Source organism: Lygodium microphyllum, chromosome 19 (genome assembly GCF_053477565.2).
Source record: "Lygodium microphyllum isolate KBCC chromosome 19, Lygodium_microphyllum_v1.1.10, whole genome shotgun sequence".
In the NCBI taxonomy this organism is placed as follows: Eukaryota; Viridiplantae; Streptophyta; class Polypodiopsida; order Schizaeales; family Lygodiaceae; genus Lygodium; species Lygodium microphyllum.
In genome coordinates, this window is record NC_141153.1 from 25,699,495 (window position 1) to 25,725,890 (window position 26,396).

A 26,396-nucleotide genomic window follows, 5' to 3' on the forward strand; every position below is an offset into this window, starting at 1 on the left:
CAAGCAGCATAATACCTTTCTCTGTTTTTCTCACATAAAGTGAGAAATCTGCCTTGGAAATCTGAAAGCCAATAGTGACAAGATACTGTCCTATCTTGTCAGACCATGCTCTAGGTGCTTGCTTCAAGCCATACAAGGCTTTCTTCAACCTGCAAACAAACTCAGGATGAACAGCATGCACATAACCTGGTGGCTGCTCCATATAGACCTCTTCTTGCAAATCACCATGCAAGAAGGCATTCTTTACATCCATCTGATGTAAAGACCATCCCTTTGATGCAGCCATAGCAATGACTGCTCTTACGGTTGCCATCCTTGCAACCGGACTAAATGTTTCTTCATAGTCAATGCCATATGTTTGTGCATACCCCTTGACTACTAATCTTGCCTTGTATCTGTTCACAGAACCATCAGCATTGTGCTTCACCTTATAAACCCACTTACAGCCAATTGCATTCTTACCTTTAGGCAAAGGTACTAACTCCCATGTAGCATTTGCTTCCAAGGCATCCATTTCTTCATCCATGGCTTTCTCCCATTTTTCTTTTCCCATGGCTTGCTCAAAAGATGTGGGTTCTGGTTCCTGTATCACTTTGACCATATATGCATAGTGAATGGCTGTAAATCCATCATATTTCAGCCTATCCACAGGATACCTAGCTCTTGTAGACCTGCGCAAAGTAGGTTCACTCCCAGGTGCTCTCAAAACATCCCTGGTCTTCCTTACTCCAGGTGTAACAATAGAAGGAATACCCAACTCATCATCAATGCTCTGTTCTGAGCCACTGGATTCACCATCCACATAAGAGTGACCTGCATTCACATCAAACATGGGCTGATCAACCTTCTCTTTTCCTTTTCGTGATACCTGCATACCACTATCTGCATTGCTTTGAGAAGATTCTCCTGATCTCAATCTGCCTGTCCATGGCGAAGAATGTGAACCACTGCTAGAGGACGCTCCAGGTCCACTAATATTTTGTGACTGCTGCTGTGAATTTTGTGTAGCATTACCATTTTGTGCATCTTCATCATCAATCACATTTACTGGTTTATACCAGCTACTCATCTCATCAAAAACAACATCTCTGCTCACTGTAAACTTACGAGTAGAAGGGTTATAGCATCTATACCCTTTTTGCTGCAGAGAGTAACCAATAAAGATGCACTTCTCAGCTTTTGGATCCAACTTGGATCTCAGCTCATCTGGCACATGTACATAGGCAATGCAACCAAAAATTTTCAAATGAGAAATATCTGGTTTCCTACCAGTATACCTCTCCTCTGGAGTCATTCCATGTATTGCTGCAGTGGGAGTCCTGTTCATTATGTAGACTGCTGTAGCAACTGCTTCAGCCCAATAAAAATCTGGCAAGTCTTTTTCATTGAGCATGGCACGAGATACCTCTCCAATATGCCTGTTTTTCCTTTCTGCAATTCCATTTTGTTGTGGGGTATAACTGCATGAATATTGCTGCTTTATGCCATGCTCCTGCAAGAACTTTGCAAACTCATTTGAGAGGTACTCTCCCCCTCCATCTGACCTTAGGCATTTTATCTGCAAGCCTGTTTCTTTTTCAACCATAGCTTTAAGAGTTTTGAAATGCCCAAAAACTTCACTTTTCTTTTTCATAAAATACACCCAAACTTTTCTGCTATAGTCATCAATAAAACTGACAAAATAATGACAGCCTCCAAGAGATGCAGCTTTAGTTGTCCACACATCAGAGTGAATTAATTCCAATGGCTTCTCACTCTCTTGAACATGTCTAGGAAATGGTTTCCTTGCCTGTTTTCCAAACTGACAGGCTTCACATACCTTATGCATTTCTGCAACCTTGAATTTGGGCAATCCTGCAACAATATTTTGGGCCTGCATTGATTTAAGTCGCTGTACATTAACATGACCAATGCGTTTATGCCAGATATCAATATCTGCAACTACACCGGTCCCATGTGCAAACATTGCTGCACTCAATTCAGACATGTCTGCATCCAATGTAAACATTCTGCCCTTCTTCTTTCCTTTTGCTATCAAGCGACCTTTATTTTTCATATCCTCAACAAAGCATCCATGAGGATTAAATCTGACCTGCAAGCCCTGTTCAACCATTTGACCAACTGAAACCAGATTCTTGGTGATATTCGGGACATGAAATACATCGGACAGGTATTTCTTTTTCCCACCCTGCATAGACAAGGGAATTTTTCCAATCTGCACAATAGGATGTGCAGTATCATCACCAGTCTCCACAAATCCTGGTTTTTCCATTTTCCTTGCATCCTCCATCCATTCTGCATGACCTGTCATGTGGTTTGATGCACCTGAGTCAACATACCATACATCATTGCTTTCTTCTGCACTTGTCATAGAATTGTTCATGTGCTGCACCATGAACAAATGCTCATTTCTGTCATCACCCTGTCTACTAGAAGATGCATAATTTCCTTGTTGCAGTTTTCCATTCATGATGTCATTCTGCTTTTTGTAGCAGTCTTTAGCCATATGACCCATTTTACCACAATAGTAGCATTCAACATTACTGTTTGCATTTTGGCCTCTTTGCCATCCACCACGACCTCTTTGGCTCCCCCTGCCTCTAGAGTTACCACGTCCTCCTCCATAGGACTGGTTTTCTTGAGTTTGCTGCATATTCTGATTTCTGCCACGGCCTCCAAATCGGCCTCCTCTACCTCTGCCTCTACCTCTTCCAGCATTTGAGTAGAAGACAGCTTCTTTTGAAGTTCCTCCTGAAGAAGATGCACCACCATTTCTCTGTTCCTCAGAAATTAGAAGAGCAATCAACTCCTCAAAATCAGGAAATCTTTCACGAACTGAAATGGATGTCCGAAACTGTGCATAATCCTTTCCTAGACCATTCAAGGTCACAGAAACTAAATCATCATCTTCCACTGGCGACCCAATGGAAGCAAGTGCATCTGCAATCTTCTTCACCTTCATGTGGTAGTCATTGATACTCATATTTTCTCTTTGCACATTATGCAACTCTTGCTTGAGCTGCATTTTCCTGGCTTGTGTATTTGTGCTATACATCTTCTCTCATGCCATGTTTTAAATGCCTGCATTTGTTGTTGATTGGGAACATCAGGAAGAACTGGTTCTTCTTCATTTCCTGCAACAAATTCCCAATATCCTTTTCCCATAAGGAAATTCGTCATTCTAAACTTCCATGCCTGGAAGTTGTTCTTGTCAAGCTTTTCAGTGACAATCTGTGAAAGAGAATCAGACGCCATTACAGAATACTGCAAGAAATTCTGTCACTGCAAAAAACACAGCTTCACCCTCACAAGGGCAAATCTGCAAAACTGGCGAAAGTGGTATTTGACCACACAGTCACTTCCTAGTGACGATTTTGCATAAACAGGAACCAAGGATGATTCTGAAACTCCCAATGTCTCTGCGCACAAGCATACGATGCAATTTCTACAGTAACTTTTCACCGACCTGTAGAACAGTGGTCGCACAGCATAAAACTGAGCCTTTTCTTGAGTGCGTGCAGAAAACTTCCGTCTGCAAAACAGGCCCCGAAATGGCCTCAAATCAAAAAAACAAGGTCGCCGAGGGCTAAAGCCCTCGCCCGCAGTATATACTGCCCTCTTGCTTCACCGCGAAGGGCGTCTCAACCTGAGACAATGCACTCCTGCAATTTCCGGCTGTGCTACCTGCAGAGATCTGCTCCCAAAACAGGAAATGAAAGCAACACTGCTCCTCTTACCAGACCACCGCGAGCTTGGCTTGCTTTCTTGAGCTCCTTACCACGAACAAGGCTCTGATACCATGTCAAGATTGTGGGAGAGAAGGAAGGAGTCTCACTTGAAGCTTTCTTGCTTGCACAATGGGGGAAGACACACAAGGGTGGAGGCTGAAAACAGTTTTTTTCTCTTCTTAGTTGTGTAAGCCAAAAGAACTCTAGTACAAAGAAATAGAAGAACCCTATATATGGGTCTCAAACCAAACTCAACTAACTAAGGTGGCATACTAACTGAGCCACGAACTAGAGTAGATAAGGATAGCTATCATGTAGCTATTATTCATGGGCGGTGTACCAACCGCGTCTGCAACTGACAAGTCGGTGACATAAATATACAACGGTCACCCTGGCGTATCACGAGTGGAGCTCGATATCTCAGCAGAAGGGAAGTAAGCCCCAGCTATATACATGATTTGGAGTACTTCAGAAGCATATGGAGCCATAAAGTCTTCAACAAATAATCTCAAAACAAAGTAGATAGCTTGTTGTGTAAACAGACCCTGCTGGACCAAATCTGCCATAACTTCTAGTAGAAGTGTCCAAATGGGACGTACCATATATCAAAACGAAGCTCTTGAAGAGTACTTTAAGCCCATGTAGATAGCTTAATTCTGAAAATTAGGCACGATAAAAACTGTTCTAAAATAGCATGCTATCCTGGACCAGTCTGCATCATTACTAGCTCCATAAGCAATAGGCTTTAGCCACCAATGTATCCCTCAAGAAAGGAAACTCATCCAATATAGAATCAGGTCTCCAAGAAGCTTCTTCAGGTGGTAAACCTCTCCATTTGATCAAATATTCCACAATAGAACATGATCGAAGCTTCCTTAGATTCACCTTACATTATTGAAGAAGGGTCTGCATTCTTTCTAACTCTTCCTTCCCATGAGGATTGATATTTTCATTAAAGATGACTGTGGGTAAGGGCACCTTGTAACCATACAAAGCCTCAAAGGGTGAAACTCCTATGCTCGCATGAGTAGAATTGTTATAAGCAAACTCAGCCAAGTGTAGCCAAGAATCCCATGAGGTTTGGACATCATAAGAAAAATGACGAAGATAAGTCTCCAACCATTTATTAACTCTCTCTGTCTGTCCATCAGTTTGAGGATGATAAGCCGTAGATGGAGCCAATTTAGTGCCCATAGATGTAAATACCGCCTACCAAAAGTTACTCATAAACTTTGAGTCTCTATCATGGAAAATCACAAATGAGAAATATCTGGTTTCCTACCAGTATACCTCTCCTCTGGAGTCATCCCATGTATTGCTGCAGTGGGAGTCCTATTCATTATGTAGACTATTGTAGCAACTGGTTCAGCCCAGTAAATATCTGGCAAGTCTTTTTCGTTGAGCATGGCACGAGATACTTCTCCAATATGCCTGTTTTTCCTTTCTGCAATTCCATTTTGTTGTGGGATATGACTGCATGAATATTGCTGCTTTATGCCATGCTCCTGCAAGAACCTTGCAAACTCATTTGAGAGGTACTCTCCCCCTCCATCTGACCTTAGGCATTTTATTTGCAGGCCTGTTTCTTTTTCAACCATAGCTTTAAGAGTTTTAAAATGCCCAAACAATTCACTTTTCTTTTTCATAAAATACACCCAAACTTTTCTGCTATAGTCATCAATAAAAGTGACAAAATAATGACAACCTCCAATAGATGCAGCTTTAGTAGTCCACATATCAGAGTGAATTAATTCCAATGGCTTCTTACTCTCTTGAACATGTCTAGGAAATGGTTTCCTTGCCTGTTTTCCAAATTGATAGGCTTCACATACCTTATGCATTTCTGCAACCTTGAATTTAGGCAATCCTGCAACAATATTTTGGGCTTGCATTGATTTAAGTCGTTGTATATTAACATGACCAATGCGTTTATGCTAGATATCAATATCTGCAACTACATCGGTCCCATGTGCAAACATTGCTGCACTCAATTCAGGCATGTTTGCATCCAACGTAAACATTCTGCCCTTCTTCTTTCCTTTTGCTATCAAGCGACCTTTATTTTTCATATCCTCAACAAAGCATCCATGAGAATTAAATTTGACCTGCAAGCCCTGCTTAACCATTTGACCAACAGAAACCGGACTCTTGGTGATATTCGAGACATAAAATACATCCAACAGGTATTTCTTTTTTCCATCCTACATAGACAAAGGAATTTTTCCAATCTGCACAATAGGATGTGCAGTATCATCACCAGTCTCCACAAATCCTGGTTTTTCCATTTTCCTTGCATCCTGCATCCATTCTGCATGACCTGTCATGTGGTTTGATGCACCTGAGTCAACATACCACACATTGTTGCTTTCTTCTGCACTTGTCACAGAATTGGTCATGTGCTGCACCATAAACAAATGCTCATTTCTATCATCACCCTATCTACTAGAAGATGCATAATTCCCTTGTCACATTTTTCCATTCATGATGTCATTCTTCTTTTTATAGCAGTCTTTAGCCATATGACCTATTTTACCACAGTAGTAGCATTCAACATTGCTGTTAGCATTTTGGCCTCTTTGCCATCCACCACGACCTCTTTGGCTCCCTCTGCCTCTAGAGTTACCACGTCCTCCTCCATAGGACTGGTTTTCTTGAGTTTGCTGCATATTCTGATTTCTACCACGGTTGGCCTCCTCTACCTCTGCCTCTACCTCTTCCAGCATTTGAGTAGAAGACAGTTTCTTTTGAAGTTCCTCCTGAAGAAGATGCACTACCATTTCTCTGCTCCTCAGAAATTAGAAGAGCAATCAACTCCTCAAAATCAAAAAATCTTTCACGGACGGAAATGGATGTTCGGAATTGTGCATAATCCTTTCCTAGACCATTCAAGGTCACAAAAACTAAATCATCATCTTCCACTGGCGACCCAATGGAAGCAAGTGCATCTGCAATCTTCTTCACCTTCATGTGGTAGTCATTGATGCTCATACTTTCTCTTTGCACATTGTGCAACTCTTGCTTGAGCTACATTTTCCTGGCTTGCGTATTTGTGCTATACATTTTTGACAAAGTATCCCATGCCTCCTTTGGCGTACTTGCATCCTGAATATGCACAATCATAGAGCCTGAAATACTGATAGACAACCAGTACATAACTTTTCTGGCGCTCTCATGCCATCCTTTAAATGCCTGCATTTGCTGTTGTTTGGGAACATTAGGAAGAACTGGTTCTTCTTCATTTCCTGCAACAAATTTCCAATATCCTTTTCCCATAAGGAAATTCATCATTCTAAACTTCCTTGCTTGGAAGTTGTTCTTGTCAAGCTTTTCAATGACAATCTGTGAAAGAGAATCAGATGCCATTACAGAATATTGCAAAAAATTCTGTCACTGCAAAAAACACAGCTTCAGCCTCACAAGGGCAAATCTGCAAAACTAACGAAAGTGGTATTTGACCACACAGTCACTTCCTGGTGATGATTTTGCATCAACAGGCAACAAGGATGATTCTGTAACTCCCAATGTCTCTGCGTAGAGGCATACGATGCAATTTCTATGGTAACTTTTCGCCAACCTGTAGAACAGTCGTCGCACAGCAAAAAGCAGGGCCTTCTTCCTGAGTGCATGCGAAAAACTTCCGCCTCCAAAATAGGCCCTGAAATGGCCTCGAATCAAAAATACAGGGCAACCGAGGGCTAAAGCCCTCGCCCGCAGCATATACTACCCTCTTGCTACACCGCGAAGGGCATCTCAATCTGAGACAATGCACTCTTGCACTTTCCGGCTGTGCTACCTGCAAAGACTTGCTCCCAAACTCGAAAAATAAAAGCAACATTGGTCCTCTTACCAGAACGCCGTGAACTTGGTTTGCTTTCTTGAGCTCCTTACCACGAACCAAGCTCTGACACCATGTCAAGATTGTGGGAGAGAAGGAAGGAGTCTCACTTGTAGCTTTCTTGCTTGCACAATGGGGGAATACACACACAGATGGAGACTGAAAACAGTTTTTCTCTTCTTAGTTGTGTAAACAAAAAAGAACTCAAATACATAGAAATAGAAGAACCCTATATATGGGTCTCAAACCAAGCTCAACTAACTAAGGTGGCATACTAACTGAGCCAGGAACTAGAGTAGATAAGGATAGATGTCATCTAGCTATTATTCATGGGTGGTGTACCAACCGTATCTATAGCTAACAAGTTGGTAACATAAATGCACAACGGTCACCCTAGCATATCACGAGTGGAGCTCGATATCTCAACAATACGAGAAGGAGAATTAGCCAGTATGTTATCTTTGCCCCTTGTATAAGTGATGTCAAAATCATAATTCTGTAATGTAGCTACCCAACGACGTTGCTTTGGAGTAAGATTGGACTGAGTAAGGAAGTACTTAAGTACCCTGTGATCACTATGTACTCTGAATCGGCTGCCATATAAGTAATGGTGCCACTTGTTGATTGCATGCAAGATAGCCAACATCTCCTGGTCATAAACATTCATGGCCATTTCTTTATCTGTAAGCTTACGGCTCTCAAATGCAATTACTCCATGCTCCTGGAGCAAAACAGCCCCAATGCCACGGCCACTAGCATCACACTGTATAGTAAATTCTTTGGATAAGTCCGGGCATACTAAGATAGGAGCAGAGGTAAGGAGTTCCTTTAACTGGTTGAAGCTGCTATCTGCAAGAGCATCCCAAAAGAAAGCCTCCTTCTTCAACCTATCAGTCAAAGGAGCTGCAATTGCCACATAATGCTTAATAAATCGGCGATAGAATGAAGATAAACCAAGGAATCCTCTAAGAGAGGTAGTAGTAGTAGGCGTTGGCTAATCTTTTATATATTGCACCTTCTTGGGATCAGCTTGTATTCCTTTTTCATTGACAATATGTCCCAAGTATTCCACTTCAGTCTGCATGAAAGAACACTTCTTCTCCTTAGCAAAAAGCCTATGATGTCTCAATACATCAAAAACCCTCCTCATATGTGCCAAGTGATCCTGTAATGTATTGCTGTAGATCAAAATGTCGTCAAAGAACACCAAGAAAAACTGAAAGAGGAAAGGTTGTAAAATCTTATTCATCACGCTTTGGAAGGTAGCTAGAGTGTTTGTAAGCCCAAATGGCATCATTAAGAAATGATAGAGCCCATGATCAGTCTTGAAAGCAGTCTTGACTTCATCACCCTCTCGCATGCGAATCTGATGATACCATGACCTCAAGTCAATCTTCGTAAAAAATCAGGCCCCCTTAAGCTCATCAAGCAAATCATCAATCTTGGGTATAGGATACCTGTTCTTCATTGTGATCTTATTGAGATCCCTATAGTCAATGCACATTCTGAAAGATCCATATTTCTTTTTGACTAATAGGACTGGGGATGCATAAGGTGAAGAACTTAGTTCAATGAATCCCATTTCAAGAAGTTCCTTGATTTGCTTGGCTACTTCCTCTCGTTCACACTTTGATAATCTATAAGGTGGCTTATTGATTGTCTTTGAGTTGGGCTCCAAATCAATGATATTTTCCCTAGGTTTGACCAAAAGATTCACTTTGCTACACTTCACCTAGAGGTCTTTGCTCATACCTGATGGAGATACATAAAGAGAAAAATTGTAGGTTGATAGTTGGGAGGATTTCAAAGCAAAGATAGCTCAAGTATTTGTCTCTCCCATTATTTGCTAGGAGATGGTATCAATTGGAACAAAGAAGCCTCTCAATTAGAGATTATACCAACCAATTCTTAAAAGTTACCATGTATGTAGAGAGTGTAAGCAACGATACAAAGTTGCATAAGTACATTTATGGTTTGGAGCCTAAATTATCAATTGATATTATGACCTAGAAACTCGCTATATTATTCCGAGCTATTGAGCTAGCAGAGGGGTATGATTCAAAGTACATGAAGGATATCCATATGGAGGCTCTTTTAGGACAACGAAGGAACTTTATTAAGTAAGGTAACTTTGGTGGCAATTGCAATGGGTCTAGTACCTCATTTAGCAGCCCCAATGTCCCCACATATCCTACTTTTAATACTTCAATACAACAAAGTTCCTAAAATCTAGCAATGATCCATAAAGTTGAGTTTCAAAATTATGATAGTAGGGCAAAAAATAATTCGACAAACATTGGCAAATTTATTCCCATGGATATTTTTGGAGAGCACAAAGAGAAGGGTCTATGTTTCAAACGCGGTGAAAGATATAAGACCGATCATGCATCTAAGTGCACTTACAAGAACGCCAAAGACAAGAAATATAATATGATAGTACTTGAAAATGTGGATGATAACATTATTGAAGAATCAACTATGGGTGCACAATCTGAATTTCAAGACCATGATGAGGATCTTAACCAAGATCAGTCTTATGAGTTAGCTGATGGATTTCCATTTAGCCCTGATGGGCATGTTCCCTTTGATCTAGATACGATAGAGTTACATAATACTACCACTACCCTTTCTTCTATTTCCATGGATGCTTGGACACGTTTTAGGAGCCCTAACACACTAAATATGAAGGGTATGATTCATGGAAAGGATGTGTTTATCCTGATAGACAATGTCAGTACACATAATTTTGTAAATAAGTCAATTGTGGATCAGTTGCATTATTCTTCCACTGATTTATAATAGCCCATAAGAGTTAAAATAGCTAATGATAAAGAGGAAATCAACACTAAATGTGTCCATATCTTCCTATATAGTTGGTTGAAAATTATGAAGTAAAGGTGAACTTGATTACTTTGGAAATGGAACCTATGGATGTAGTAGTACTTGGGTGTGATTGTTTGATGACCTTGGGGAGGATTGATATGGATTAATCATAGTTGTACATTACGTTTTCCATTGATGGATAGTCTATCCATCTACAAATAGTCCCTAGTAAATTATATTTTTAGTTGATTAGCATTAAGTAGCTCAAGAAGGATTATAAGAAGTACTTTGCGATTTTTGTTTTACACCTCAATAAAGAGGTTGAGGATTATTCCACCAATGATTCAATTGATCATATAGCATTAAAAAATCTAGATGAGGAGTATAGGGACTTGTTTGAGATGCATATATCATTATATCCCATGAGAGTAATGGATCACCCTATAGACTTAAAACAATATTCCAAGCCAATAAAAAAGCCAACCTATAGATTGTCTAAATCTGAGCATGAAGAAGTAGCCAAGAAAATAAAGGAGCTTCTAAATATGGGGTTCATTGAGCCTAATTCTTCATCCTATACTTCATCAATGTCTTGTTACTAAAGAAGACAGTGGATCCTTTAGGATATATATTGAGTACAAGGATCTAAACAAGTTCATATTGAAGAAAAGCTATCTAATTCCTAGAGTGGATTATTTGCTTGATGAGCTCAAGGAGGCTAAGTTCTTTACTAACATAGAATTAATATCAAGATATCATTAGGCACCTATGTGAGAGAGTGATGAGGTTAAAATAGACTTTAGGATTGATCTAGGTTATACCATTTCTTGGTAGTGCCATTTGGGCTTGCCAGTGTCCCATCTACTTTCCAGAGTTTGATGAACAAGATTTTGCAACCTTTCCTCTCTTTAAGTTTGTTCTTGTGTTCTTTGATGATATATTGATTTAGAGAAAGATATTGGAGGACCATTTGCCACATATGAGGAATATTTTGTATGTGTTTAAGTACAACAGACTCTTTGCAAAGGAGAAAAAGTGTTCATCCAACCGATAGAGGTGGATAAATAATGATCCTAAGAACATGTAGTGTATTAAATATTGGCCCCAAAATCTACTGCTACAACTTCACTAAGAGGATTTCTTGGCCTATCATCATTCTACCACATGTTTATCAATAATTATGAAACTATAGCAGCTTGATTAGCTATCAAGTTGAAGAAGCAAACTTTCTTTTGGGATGCCCTTGTATATTGTAGCTTCAACTAGTTGAAGAACCTTTTTGCTTTTGCTCCTATTTTGGTATGCTCAAATTTCTCTAGTGAGTTTACTATATAGTGTGATGCTAATGGCCATGGCATAGGGGTCACATTGTTTACATCACTCACACATGGGGCAAGGACAAGATAGTAAATGATTCTCTTTCAAGAATGTGGGCATGCAATCTTTTAGCTATGTCTGAGCTACATAGTGATTTGATTGAAGAGCTATATGAGGCCTATCTTTTGGATAATGAGCTCGGCCATCTATTTCATAAATTATAGCAAGGCTTCATAGAGGGAAAATTCAATTTTTTAGCTTTAAAGTGGCCTCATCTACTTAATGGCAAGATTATTATTCAATCTAATTCTCCCTTTTAGAGGAGTTATGTTTTTTGCCTACATTTGGATATTTTGGAGTGTTTAAGACCTATGATAAAATCAAAAAAATCTTTCATTGGAAAAGATTATAGAGAGATGTGAAGGATTATGTCATGAAATGTATACTTTTTCAACAAAATAATGATAGCACTCATAAGTTAGGTGGTTTATTGTAGCCGTTACCTATCCCTAAAGGAAAATGGGTGCATATAACCATGACTTTTATTACTGGCTTATGTATAACCAAAAAAGGATGGAACAACATATATGTGGCAGTGGATAGACTCACCAAGGCAACCCATTTTATTCCCACAAGGATACAATTTACTACCTCATAGGTGGCTATTCAATTCATGGAGAGTGTCTTTAGACTACATGGATTATTGTAGGTGATTGCACATGATAGGGATGCAAAGTTCATGAGTAACTTTTGGTAGGCAATATTCAGATCCATGGGTACTAAGTTGGCTCATTCTCTATAGCCTATCATCCGCACAGATTGATGGCCAGACAGAAAGGGTAAGTAAGTGGTTGGAAACTTACCTTCTCCATTTTTGTCATGATGTGTAGCACGCACAAGATTCTTGGTTACATCTAGCTAAGTTTCCTTATAACAACCCTACCCTTACTAGTATTGGAATTTCAATCTTTGAGGATATGTATGGTTACAAGGTGTCCTTACCTACATTCATTTTCAATGGGAAGAACAATCCTCATGGGAAAGAGAGATCGGAAAGAATGAAAGCCCTTATTTGACAATGTAAGATGAATCTTTGGAAAGCCCAATATCAAATGAGGACCATGTGAAGAAATATACTGATGAGAAGAGGTGACCTTTGGAGTTCTAGGATGGAGAGTTAGTTTTGTTGAAAGCATCCAAGTCTTATTGATTTACATTGAAGGATGTTATTTTAACAAACTTGCTCATAGGTTTTATAGACCCTACATGAACTACTATATCAGAGACTTTGCATATTGATTGGAACTACCCACTTCAACTAGGATTCATAATGTATTGCATGTAAGCTATCTAAAACCATTTTATGGCACTCAAATGGAAATAGTTGATGAGATTCCTTCTATTGATGAAGAAGGTCTTATTTAGTACATCCTTGAGAAGATCATAGGCTAGCATGAGAAGAAGCTTTGCTCTCAATCTATCACTGAGAACTTGATCAAATGGAGAGGTTTTCCCCTAGAGGAAGCTTGTGAAGGCTTGATTCTATTTTGGATGAGTTTACATACTTACAAGATGCATTAATGGGTGAAGCATAGGTATAGATGAGTAAGCTTATGATGCGGACATGGCTTAGATAGCAATATATTTCTTTAAAGAAATTATTTTGTATAATTTTGAGAAAGTGCCACTTATATAGAGTCAAACTATTTTGTATAGATAAAATAAAAGTAGTACTTTGTTTTCTCAATTCTTTTTAGCCATTCAAATTTTTATTTTTGTGGCAAAAAAGATTTAGGATATGATGGATTGTAAGAAGTTGGGAAGACATATTATTTTAGGGAGAGTTTATTAATAATACCCTATCACACTGAAACACATATAAAATGTGTGAGACATGTAATGTTTATCACTTAAAAAAATACAATTATTATCTCTCATATCACTTCCTAGTTTATAGCTTTCATGTCTTCTCTTTGTTCTCTCTTATCTTTCTAAGCTTTCTCTCTTATTGACACTCATTTTCTCTCATATTGATATCTCTTTTGCACTCCTTTCTCTCACCTCTCAATAATCTTCTTGACAAGGTTGAAGCATGAAACACTATGATAGTGGTAAGGTCATCAATAGGTTTATATTTGTGAGATGTCTCCTCCAACAAACCCGCAGGAGTCCTCTTAGTAGTCGACCAAAATACATATCCATGAACATCATCATCTAGTTTCCCCATGGGAAACCTAGGGCTTAGTTAAATATGGGAATCTCAGTTCCACTTCACAGGGGAAGCGTGGACAAGTCACCCCATAGCAATCTAATGCCCACCTAAGAAAGACCACTTTGTAATCAATCAAAGTCACGAGTGAGGTTAACACCACACTTGGTTCAAAGAGAGTGAGAGATGGGGGAGAGTGTAACTTGATTCCCCTACCCATCAAGTAAAATATCAGCTCTGGCCCCCTAAAACAATGTTAAACCTAGTAACTAATCCTACCAATATTAGGAGGGTCATGATTGAATCAGTTCTATCTAGTGTTGTGACTTACTAGGTCCACCCAACCATAGGCGCTTGATCATTAGGATCGATGCCTCCCGCTTTCATCGATTGGGGTTGCTTTAGTTTTCTAATTATAGTAAAGCATACTACCACACTATTTGGACATATAAAAAGTAGCTTCCTTTTATTACTAAGTTAAAATAGGCTCATTAAAATCAATATTTAGCACATAACAAACAATTTGGAAATCAAATACTTTGTTTCATAATAACAAGCAGAACCATCACTCCTCAAAGTGGTACAAAATTGTTTTTCCACAGAAAGACACTGTCTAGTAGCCTAGGATAGGATCTTCTAATCCCTTGGGATTGGGCTATATGTGATCGCACTGTGTCGTATTGCTGCGCATCTGAGGTGTGGAATCCACCAAAAGTTGTGTGTGGGATTTGATATTTTGTACATACTTAGTAGTTATGTTTGCATTTTTGTTCTGCGTGGGCAGTATAGTGGAGAGGGATTTGGAGCAAGAGGAACTTATCTATAATGCTCTAGTTGGCATGTATGTCGAGTATAGAAACCTACCAGATGCTGATGCTCGCAGAAATATTCATCTAGACATATTTATTGAGAATACTATGATCTCTATGTATGGCAAGTGTGGAAGCATTGCGAAAGCAAAGATAGTGTTTGATGGCTTATCAAGTCTAGATGTTGTCTCGTGGACTGCAGTGCTCACCACTTATGTAGAGCTAGGCTTAGGGAGGGAGAAGCAAGGCATTTCTGAGCATGTTCATGTTACCAAGAAAAAGGACAACTCAGGTATAGGTGTTGATGCATAGCAGAAAGCTGCCAGCAATTGGGTTTTCAATACCACTATATTTGACAACATTTTGAAGAATCTTAAAGTGATTGCCGCTGATAATGAGAAGCAAGATGCAGATAAGAAGGAAGGGCAGAGGGAGGGAGGTGGTTCTCGTGACAGTAAGGCATGGATAAAGAAGGCTACACGTCCTCAAGGAAGATACAAGAACATAGAGTATGGAAATGCATTGGAAAGGTTAAAAGCTGGCAATTGATGCAAGTGATGATGATAGTGGAGAAAACCAAGGGCCCCTGGTTGTTCAAGAAGATGGAAAGATAAACAATTTATCATGCTCAGACAAAGAGCACAAGGGAAAGACACCTCCAAGTTTTGATCTGCAGGTAGACGGAAATGTGAAGCTCAAAAAGCTAAGGTCTGAAGGAGAAGGAATGCAGCAGAAGTGGAAAAAGCTTTGTAAATCACTACTTTTTGAGGTTCCAGATCAGACTATGAGCATCAAACGTTTGTATAAGCAGATCACAGGAGTCTGTGATCTTTTTCCAAGTAGTGATGCTTATGAAAGCGAGCAAGCTTTTTTACTGCTCAGGGAAAAGGTGAGCAAGAGCTCAAAGTTCTCTATTTTTGGGGAAAAAGGGCTGCTTTTCTGGAAAAAGGGAAAAAGCATCAATCCCTCCGTATTCTGCAGCTTCTACTGCTCAAAAATTCTGGGGGCCAATAACAATCAATCGAACCATGGGAGGAACCTAGTGTGTGCAGAATTCGAGCGACAGAAGAAATGCCAGAGTGAGAGACAGGCATCGAGGTCACTTATCAAGGAGCTTCATCTGCTCGTCTCCGCAGAAACAAGCATAAAACAAGGCCTATGTCAGAATCCACGTTCGATATGAGGCGAATCTAATCTGCATGTCGAGCACATCCGAGCTTTGTTGATGATGTCTCTATAATTGTAATGTTTCTCGTGGCTTGACAATCCTGGCATGGATTGAGGCTTGACAAGGTGCAAGAGATTAATCAATTGGGACTTCGTATCTTGTACCAATGGAGGAGATTCAATTTCTTTGAAGAGAAGACTACAGGGGCTTCTGCGGCTCAAGGAGAACATCGTTTGTAGTACCAGTGGAAGAGGCCAGTTATTCGTTGGCACGCAGGATGGCACCTGTCAGAGTGTTCAGTGGTGACTCAGGTGACTGAGCTTCCTTCTGCTTTGGCTTCAACTGATATCTCAGGCTCCGTCTTGGGAGCTCCGTTAAGATGCCGTCAGCTGTTTGACAGTGATGAGCCGAATGAGGATAGGACAGATCAGTTAGAACAGGTAGACAAATCTAGCTTCTCTGAGCGTGCTGGAGTAGTTTCAGTTCAAAACGTTTCTGTGGGATGACACTGTACATGTTGTTGATCGCAATCTTAAGCTCACGTACAGTTTCCAAGCTCACACTACATGTGTGCACCATATGCAGCAACTAAAGCAGCGGAATGTGCTTGTGACTGTTGGAGAAGATGTTGATTTCCACAAAGAGCTTTTAGGAATGCTGGAATGTAATAGTAAGCTTTTAGCCACTCATGTGGATTCACGAAACTTCAACAGTCATCTTGACAGAAGTCAGAGAAAGGAACACAATGAAAGTACTGTACAGGTGCTAGAAAACCTCACTGAAGCACTATGCAAGATTGCAGACAAACTTTAGGAAAGGGAATCGTAAATTCTACTCATGCTTCCAGAAATACTCAGGTTTGTTAGGAAAGCTAGAGACACTCTTTGTTCTTCCAGATAGTACAAAGACTTAGAAGCAACCTATGATCTTGACACCATATGGGTATCGTGAAGTGGTTGATCGGTGAATCATTTATGAAATTATCAGAAGCTCAAAGTCTTTCTATAGATGCTTAAGTTGAAGAACAGAATCATCACTTTAAATTTGTGATGCTTCCCTACAATGTATGTTTGCAAAAAGTTGCCACTTTTCTGACACAATCTGTCAGATAAAAACAACTTCCATTACTGCATGCTGTATACCAGCTTGGTCTTTCAATGATTGGATCTATTGCTTTAAATCAGAAAATAAAACAGATTCTTGGCATCATTTTCTCATCTTGTTTATTCATCTGATTGATCTTCTATCCTGAAATTAATCAAGGTCCTCTGTGGTCGTGACTTTGCTTTCGAAACCCTTCGACATCTTTGGTGAACCCGACGTGAAAGCGTTGCAGAAATTTCAGGATAGGAGATACTTCAGCCTTTATTTCAGCCTCTTCTACAATTCTAGCTGCGTCCTCTACTTTAGCTCCATCAATGACTGCTGCGTCAAGTACTTCAACAGAGGATCTAAAGTAGATTTTGCAGAATATGTCCATGTATATGCAGCTCCAAAATCAGCAGACACAATTGTATATGCAGCAGCAGCAACAATTGGATCAACAACAGTTGTCTCAGCAAAGGCAACTCTATTCGGAGCAGGAGAATGCAAACAGCGCGACTAAGGCGATTGAAGCAGTTGAGAATGAGAAGAAGCTATTTGATGGCCGTAATGTTTCAGCATATTTGAAGACATATGAGATCAAGATGGGGTTTTTTGGAGTTCCAGCTGGACTTATGAGTAAGTACTTCCTTCATCTTGTCACACTCGCTTTGAGGGCAAAAGTGACTGATCTTTTTATTCAAAATACACATTGGCAAGATTTTAAGAAGGCCTTCCTTGAGGACTTTGGTATGGCTACTCGGCGGTCATTCCGAGAGTGGGTCTACATGCCAAACAAAGGTCTAGCTGCTTCAGAGTTGATTCGAGAATTTGAAGAGAGGTATAGTCAGCTTGATGCTATTGAACAAAGAGCATTAGATGTTGAAAAAGTTGAGCTTTTCTTTCAAGCTGCAAATCTTGCTCTTCAGGAAGAGTTAGGTGAGCTTCTTGAGGATTGCACGAAGCCTATGGGTCTTAAAACGGATTGGCAGGATGCCCAGGATGCAGTCTCAACTTTGACCAAGAGGAGGATACGGAAGACTCGCCTGCAGAATGGTTCCATGACACCGACATCATCATTTGCTCCTATGCCTGCTTCTATCCCTGTTATTTCTTCTCCTCCTCAGCTAGTTTCTTGGCCTATGCCAGTGCCTACTGTTTCCACTCCACCTATTCCTCCTGTTCGACGACCGATGCCTGCACCTTCTGCTCCAAAACCATCCGCTCCATCGGTGCCTACCTCTCTTGATGACATAATCAAAGGCATAACGGATTTGACACTGGAGTCAGTTAAAGAGGAGTTGGTGGGAAAATTGAAAGAGTAGTTTGCTTCAACTGCGCCTACTACTTCTTCTAGTGCTCCTACTGCACCTAGGAGTGCTCCTAGTGCACCTAGGAGAGATCGGAGATGTATTTGGTGTGATAGTACGGACCATCAGCATTGCAGGGATTGTGAATCTTTTCAAGATGCAAGGAGGAAGAATTTGGTATATTGGGGACAAGATGGTAAGATTTGGTTGATTGAGACAGGAGCTCCACTTGCTACCAACTTTGGTAAAGGTGGAATGAAGAAGTTAGTGGATGACATGGCTGCGCGTACTTCTTATGTGACAGCTAGAGGTGATGCTTCTGCATATGGAGTCCAGATTGAGAAGGGATCAGAGACTCAGTCAGCACTATGGACTTATGCTATGGAGACTGCAAACAAGGGAAAAATTCAGCAAACTATTTTGACTAGTGCAGGCTCTAGCATCAGATCAGAGACAGGTTGGGATTCGCCTGTTGACAGGTACTCTATTTATGCTTATTTGGCTAAGTCTCATGGAGCAGATGTACTTGTTGAGGAGAAGCGTAAGAGGGATGAAGAAAATCCAAGTGCAGCTAAGAAGACTAGAGGGGGTGAGTTTGTTACTCCACCTACTACAGGACCGTCTTCAAGACCAGGGCCAGATCGACAGATGGAAGATGCTCAAAAGAGAGAAAAGAGGCAAGAGCCTAGAGAGAGAAAAAAACAAGGGTTTAGATTGATGTCCGATATTGAGACATCTACAGACATGAAGAAAATCTTTAATGACAAGATACTTGGCAGTGAGGTGACTTTCACTATTTCTGAGGTTTTGGGCATCTCGAAAAGAGAGTTTCAAGATCAGTTTCAGGAGGTTTTGAAGAGGAAAAGACATGCATTGCCTACCACTGATACACAGGGAGTTTTGATTGGGGAGTTGGATGAGGATGAGGATGAGGTTATGGTTGAGAATGCTTCTGTTTTTCCGCAGGTAGAGAAGAGGGTTCAGCCTATGCATTTTGCTGAAACTGATGAGCCTGTCTTGATACCGCGTAGTCACTTTTCGCGGAGTCATTGGGCTAGGGAAACTGCAGAGATGATGGTAAAGATTGGAGAGAAACAGGTGCCTTATGTTGCTTTGGTGGATCATGGTTTAGAGATTAATCTCATAGTTCGTGGAGTTTATGAGAGTAACAAATGGCCTATAGATGTAGAGCATGGGTGGCGTATGAGAGCCGCCAATAACACTGCAGGTGATTTGTATGCTGCCTGTCCCAGTGTCAGGGTTTCTATTGGTGATGTAGAGGAGGATTTCCATTTCTTTGTGCAGGATTCATGCTCTTATCCCATAATTCTTGGACAGCCATTCATAATAGAAATGCGCATGGAAACAACGGTAATGGATGATGGATCTGCTTATGCATGGATTCGCAGTAAAGATGGTATGAGAGCAGTTCAGTTTATGACTCTGTGTGTGAACCATGTTAGAAACAGGGATACTCTCAGAGATGCACCTTTGCCCACTGTGAGGGATTCGGGTTTTCATTAGGTACGGTTGTTTCGCGAGATGACGGTGGTATAGAGTAGAGGAGATTGGAGTTCTCGCCTCCTGGCAGCAGTGTTTTCTCCTCCGGTTTTGTTGGGATTTCAGCAAACAGTTCGATGAGCTATTAGAAGATTTCTAGGTTTCCTAGAGCTGCCAGACAATACATATGTAGGAAGGAGAAAAATTTGAAAAATGCAGGAATTTTGGAGGATGATGAGCACATAGATGGGATGTATGACAGTATGATTTGTGCAGATACGATGGAAGAGATGAAAGATATGCTGAAAACTGATATGCAGAGTTGTCGCAGTAATGTATTAGTGCAATCCTTGGACATGTTTCATGAAATTGCAGATTTTGTGTCACAGATTGAGTCAATGGCTGAGGTAGCTCAGCAAAAAGTGTTGAGTGCTGAAGAAATTCAGCAAACAGAGTTTCCAACTGGTTATGATCAGCTTTCAGAGACACAGAGGGCTGAAAACTTTCAGCCAACAGAGTTTACTGCTGAAATATTTCAGCATTCAGAGTTTAGGGCTGTTTCTATGCAGTTCATAGAGCAGAGGGCTGAGGATATTCAGCCATTGGAGTGCAGAATTGCTGATTTACAGCAAGATTTGAGTAATGCAGAAGAGCATAATGAAGCCAGGGTTGACACGAAATACAAAACTGTGGATAAGAAGGTAAAGCCGGTAGCTATACCGCTTCCACCTGACAGTGATTAGCAAATAGAGAGGGATGCTAAACAGCCAATTTTGAGGAATCCGAAGCATATTGGTCATAAATTTTCAGCAGAGACTCTTGCTGAATTGAAAATTGGAAATGGTGCTTTCTTGCTACCCATAGAGAAGCAATGCTTTCAGGAGATGCTTGAGCGACATGGAAGGGGATTTGCTTTTTTCCCGCATGAGATTGGATGTGTGAATCCAGATATTGTTACTCCTATGGTCATTTTTACTATTCCTCATATTCCATGGAATCTTCGACCTATTCCAGTGCCTAAAGCACACCTGCCAAAGCTGATTGATTTATTGAATGAGAAAATCAGGATGGGAATTCTTGAGCCTTCATCTACACCATACTCAAACAGGTGGTTTACGGTTCCAAAGAAGAATGGTACTCTCCGATTTATATAGGACATGCAGCCAGTAAACAGAGTTACTATCAGGAATGTTGGTATAGGTCCAGTTGTGGATGAGTTTGCAGAAGCATTTGCTGGACGTGCCATCTATTCTTTAGGTGATTTGTATTCGGGATATGATCAGTTTCAGCTGGCTTTGGAAAGCAGGGACATAACCACCATAAGAACTCCTATTGGGCTTGTCAGGATGTGTACCTTGCCTCAAGGTGCCACTAATTCTGTTGCGCATATGATGAATGCCATGCTTAAGGTCCTTCGAGATTACATACCTCTGCTTACTATGCCTTTCTTGGATGATGTGCCCATTAAGGGATGTGCAGAAGAAGAGAAGAATGAGAGTCTAAATGAGCAGGGATGCAGATACTTTGTGGCTGATCATATTTCAGCATGTGAGAAGATTTTGGCTAGGTTAGAAGAAGTAAACTTGACACTTTCAGGGCAAAAATCTGTTTTTGGAGTGAATGAGGTTGTCATTTTTGGACATATGTGTGGATATTATGGCAAGAAACCCTCACCTGATAAGGTGAATGCTATAGGCAAGATTGCGGAGTATTGTTCTACCACTTCAGATGTACGGAGATTCATTGGAGCTTGTGTGTTTTATATGATTTGGATACCTCATTTTGCACACATAGCAGATTGTTTATATCAGCTGCTTCGAAAGGGGTAGAAATTCTATTGGGATGAGAGCCACACTAGAGCCATGCGGAAATTGAAGAAGTTATTGCAGAATGCTCCTTTTCTCAGGAAAGCGGATTATAATTGTGGAAAGCCTATGGTATTGACAGTTGACACTAGTCCAATTGGCATAGGTTGGGCTGTGGGTCAAGATGATGCAGATGGAAATAGGTATGCTATTTGGTTTGGGGCGAAAGTCCTACACGAGAGACAGAGGAGATATCCGCAAATCAAGAGGGAGTTATTGGGCATTGTTACGGCTCTCAAATGTGACAAGGAGTACTTTATTGGAGCTTCAGTTGTGGTAGAGACAGATTGTTTGCCATTGATTTGTATGATTATGAGTTGCTCTACTCTGGATATAGCTATGCTGAGATGGATTGCATACATCAAGTCATTAAATCCGGAATTTAAACACATAGCAGGGAAGGATAATCCAGTGGCAGATATGCTGTCTAGAGCCAGATATGATGATGAGGAGACTCTACTTGTAGAAGAGGATGATGCAGAAATTTCAGCCACTATTGTTGATCATGTTTGTCATGTCTATGATATTGTGGCTTTCATAGAAGAACTCTATGTTGGATATTGGTTGCAAATTGGCAAGTACCTTAGTACACTAAGCAAAAGAGATGAATGGACAGATGAAGAGTTCAAGAAGATGAGAAGGAAAGCCTATGGTTATTTTCTCAAGGACAGATTTCTTTGGAAGCATCCAAAGAAAAGAGGCGGATTACCTTTGCGGGTTGTCTGTGATAGAGAGACACAGTTAACAGGTGATGAGGGAGTTTCATGAGAGTCCTTGGGCTGGTCATAGAGGAGTGTGGGCTACTTATGAGAAAATCAAGGAGAAATATTGGTGGAAAGGCATGTATAGAGATGTTTCTCACTTTGTTGAGACTTGCAGAGACTATCAAATGTATTCGGTAGTGCATCATCGAGATGAGCTTCATCCGACCTATCCGCTATGCATTCATTATAAGTGGGTAGTTGATTTGGTTACTATGCCTATGGGTCTATGGTAGATGAGATACATTGTTTTGGCTAGAGAGGATCTTACCAATCATGTTGAGGGCAGATCTTTGAGAACGAAGACCACTAGTGCAGTGTGTAAGTTCTTATTGGAAGAAATTTTCTGCAAGTATGGCTGTGTGGGTAAGATCACTACGGATCGCGGTGAATTGGATGCAGATGAAGCTAGGGAGTTTTTTTTCTCAGCTAGGAATCAAGTTGGCTCTAACTACAGCATATAATCCAGAGGGAAATGGGAAGAGTGAAAGAGGGCATCCGCTGATAGTGAAAGCATTAGCCAAAGCATGTAGAGGATGGATTGGAGAATGGCCGAGACTTCTACCATTTGCTTTGTGGGCTGATCGTACGACTCATAGTGTTACCATAAGATATATGCCTGCAGAGTTGATGTATGGTCAGAAACCTATTATGCCGACTGAGACTTGTGCTTTGACTTGGTTAGTTTTACCTTGGCAGGAGGATTTGACGAGAGAGGAGCTCTTAGCTCTTCGGATTCGACAGTTGGAGAGAAGACCAGAGGATATTCAGCTAGCTATTGACAGGTTGAAGGTTGCTAGACTAAGAAATAAGGACAAGTTTGATGGCAGGCATCGCTTGCAGCCTAGAGCAATAGAAGAGGGAGATTGGGTATTAGTCTTTGATAGCAGTCTTGAAAATCAGCATACTGCACTTCAAAAGATGGTGAAAAGATGGTTTGGGCTGTACATAGTCAGACATGTCTTTGATAATGCAACATATGAGCTGACAGAATTGAATGGGACAGTGCTTAGAGTGCCTATTGCTGGAAAAAGAATCAAGATTTTCAAGAAAAGAGATGAAGAAGATTATGCATTGGAAGAATTTGCAAGAGAAGAGCAACAAGAAGAAACTCCAATGGAAGAGACAGATGATATGACAGATAATCTTGTTGATATACTGGAAATGCATAATGAAGAGATTGATCTGTTTGTGGATCTTGATGATAACGATCATGGGTAGTTGGCCCATCCGGAGGATGTGCAGGATTAGAGGGGGTGGATGTCGTATTGCTGCGCATCTGAGGTGTGGAATCCACCAAAAGTTGTGTGTGGGATTTGATATTTTGTACATACTTAGTAGTTATGTTTGCATTTTTGTTCTACGTGGGCAGTATAATGGAGAGGGATTTGGAGCAAGAGGAACTTATATGTAATGCTCTAGTTGGCATGTATGTCGAGTATAGAAACCTACCAGATGCTAATGCTCGCAGAAATATTCATCTAGACATATTTATTGAGAAAACTATGATCTCTATGTATGGCAAGTGTGGAAGCATTGCGAAAGCAAAGATAGTGTTTGATGGCTTATCAAGTCCAGATGTTTTCTCGTGGACTGCAGTGCTCACCACTTATGTAGAGCTAGGCTTAGGGAGGGAGAAGCAAGGCATTTCTGAGCATGTTCGTGTTACCAAGAAAAAGGACAACTCAGGTATAGGTGTTGATGCACAACAGAAAGCTGCCAGCAATTGGGTTTTCAATACCACTGTATTTGACAACATTTTGAAGAATCTTAAAGTGATTTCTGCTGATAATGAGAAGCAAGATGCAGATCAGAAGGAAGGGCAGAGGGAGGGAGGTGGTTCTGGTGACAGTAAGGCACGGATAAAGAAGGCTACACGTCCTCAAGGAAGATACAAGAACAGAGAGTATGGAAATGCATTGGAAAGGTTAAAAGCTGGCACTTGATGCAAGTGATGATGATAGTGGAGAAAACCAAGGGCCCCTGGTGGCTGTTCAAGAAGATGGAAAGATAAACAATTTATCATGCTCAGACAAAGAGCACAAGCGAAAGACACCTCCAAGTTCTGATCTGCAGGTAGACGGAAATGTGAAGCTCAAAAAGCTAAGGTCTGAAGGAGAAGGAATGCAGCAGAAGTGGAAAAAGCTTTTTAAATCACTACTTTTTGAGGTTCCAGATCAGACTATGAGCATCAAACGTTTGTATAAGCAGATCACAGGAGTCTGTGATCTTTTTCCAAGTAGTGATGCTTATGAAAGCGAGTAAGCTTTTTTACTGCTCTCAGGGAAAAGGTGAGCAAGAGCTCAAAGTTCTCTATTTTTGGGGAAAAAGGGCTGCTTTTCTGGAAAAAGGGAAAAAGCATCAATCCCTCCGTATTTTGCAGCTTCTACTGCTCAAAAATTTTGGGGGCCAATAACAATCAATCGAACCATGGGAGGAACCTAGTGTGTGCAGAATTCGGGCGACAGAAGAAATGCCAGAGTGAGAGATAGGCATCGAGGTCACTTATCAAGGAGCTTCTTCTGCTCGTCTCCGCAGAAACAAGCATAAAACAAGGCCTATGTCAGAATCCACGTTCGATTTGAGGCGAATCTAATCTGCATCTCGAGCACATCCGAGCTTTGTTGATGATGTCTCTATAACTGTAATGTTTCTCGTGGCTTGACAATCCTGGAATGGATTGAGGCTTGACAAGGTGCAAGAGATTAATCAATTGGGACTCCGTATCTTGTACCAATGGAGGAGATTCAATTTCTTTGAAGAGAAGACTACAGGGGCTTCTGCGGCTCAAGGAGAACATCGTTTGTAGTACCAGTGGAAGAGGCCAGTTATTCGTTGGCACGCAGGATGGCACCTGTCAGAGTGTTCAGTGGTGACTCAGGTGACTGAGCTTCCTTCTGCTTTGGCTTCAACTGATATCTCAGGCTCCGTCTTGGGAGCTCCGTTAAGATGCCGTCAGCTGTTTGACGGTGATGAGCCGAATGAGGATAGGACAGATCAGTTAGAACAGGTAGACAAATCTAGCTTCTCTGAGCATGCTGGAGTAGTTTCAGTTCAAAACGTTTCTGTGGGATGACACTGTACATGTTGTTGATTGCAATCTTAAGCTCACTTACAGTTTCCAAGCTCACACTACATGTGTGCACCATATGCAGCAACTAAAGCAGCGGAATGTGCTTGTGACTGTTGGAGAAGATGTTGATTTCCACAAAGATTTTTTAGGAATGCTGGAATGTAATAGTAAGCTTTTAGCCACTCATGTGGATTCACGAAACTTCAACAGTCATCTTGACAGAAGTCAGAGAAAGGAACACAATGAAAGTACTGTACAGGTGCTAGAAAACCTCACTGAAGCACTATGCAAGATTGCAGACAAACTTTAGGAAAGGGAATCGTAAATTCTACTCATGCTTCCAGAAATACTCAGGCTTGTTAGGAAAGCTAGAGACACTCTTTGTTCTTCCAGATAGTACAAAGACTTAGAAGCAACCTATGATCTTGACACCATATGGGTATCGTGAAGTGGTTGATCAGTGAATCATTTATGAAATTATCAGAAGCTCAAAGTATTTCTACAGATGCTTAAGTTGAAGAAGAGAATCATCACTTTAAATTTGTGATGCTTCCCTACAATGTACATTTGCAAAAAGCTGCCACTTTTCCGACACAATCTGTCAGATAAAAACAACTTCCATTATTGCATGCTGTATACCAGCTTGGTCTTTCAATGATTGGATCTATTGCTTTAAATCAGAAAATAAAACAAAGTCTTGGCATCATTTTCTCATCTTGTTTATTCGTCTGATTGATCTTCTATCTGGAAATTAATCAAGGTCCTCTGTGGTCTCGACTTTGCTTTCGAAACCCTTCGACAACTGCCTCTGCAGTCAACAAGGAATTTACTAGCTCACAGCCCCTCTAAGCTTCCCTGAGCCTCAAGAGCTGTCCTACATAGCACGGGCACTTATCACTTGGCCCTTTGCCTTCT

The 26,396-nt window shown here is 40.7% G+C and overlaps 2 protein-coding genes across 11 annotated transcripts in view; both read left to right on the forward strand.

Annotated features, from left to right (window-relative positions):
- The window catches only part of LOC148019666 (GABA transporter 1-like), a 155,004-nt gene that overhangs the window by 79,785 nt on the left and 48,823 nt on the right, over positions 1–26,396 (forward strand). The window lies entirely within an intron of this gene.
- Positions 23,836–24,369, forward strand: LOC148019668 (G-patch domain-containing protein 1-like). Its single transcript, XM_087700783.1, has one exon. It carries the CDS (start codon positions 23,836–23,838, stop codon positions 24,352–24,354), a length of 519 nt encoding a protein of 172 aa, XP_087556909.1. The 3' UTR covers positions 24,355–24,369.

Coding starts and splice junctions, on each gene's coding strand:
- LOC148019668 (XM_087700783.1), top strand. CDS start 23,836: ATGTATGTCGAGTATAGAAACCTACCAGATGCTAATGCTCGCAGAAAT.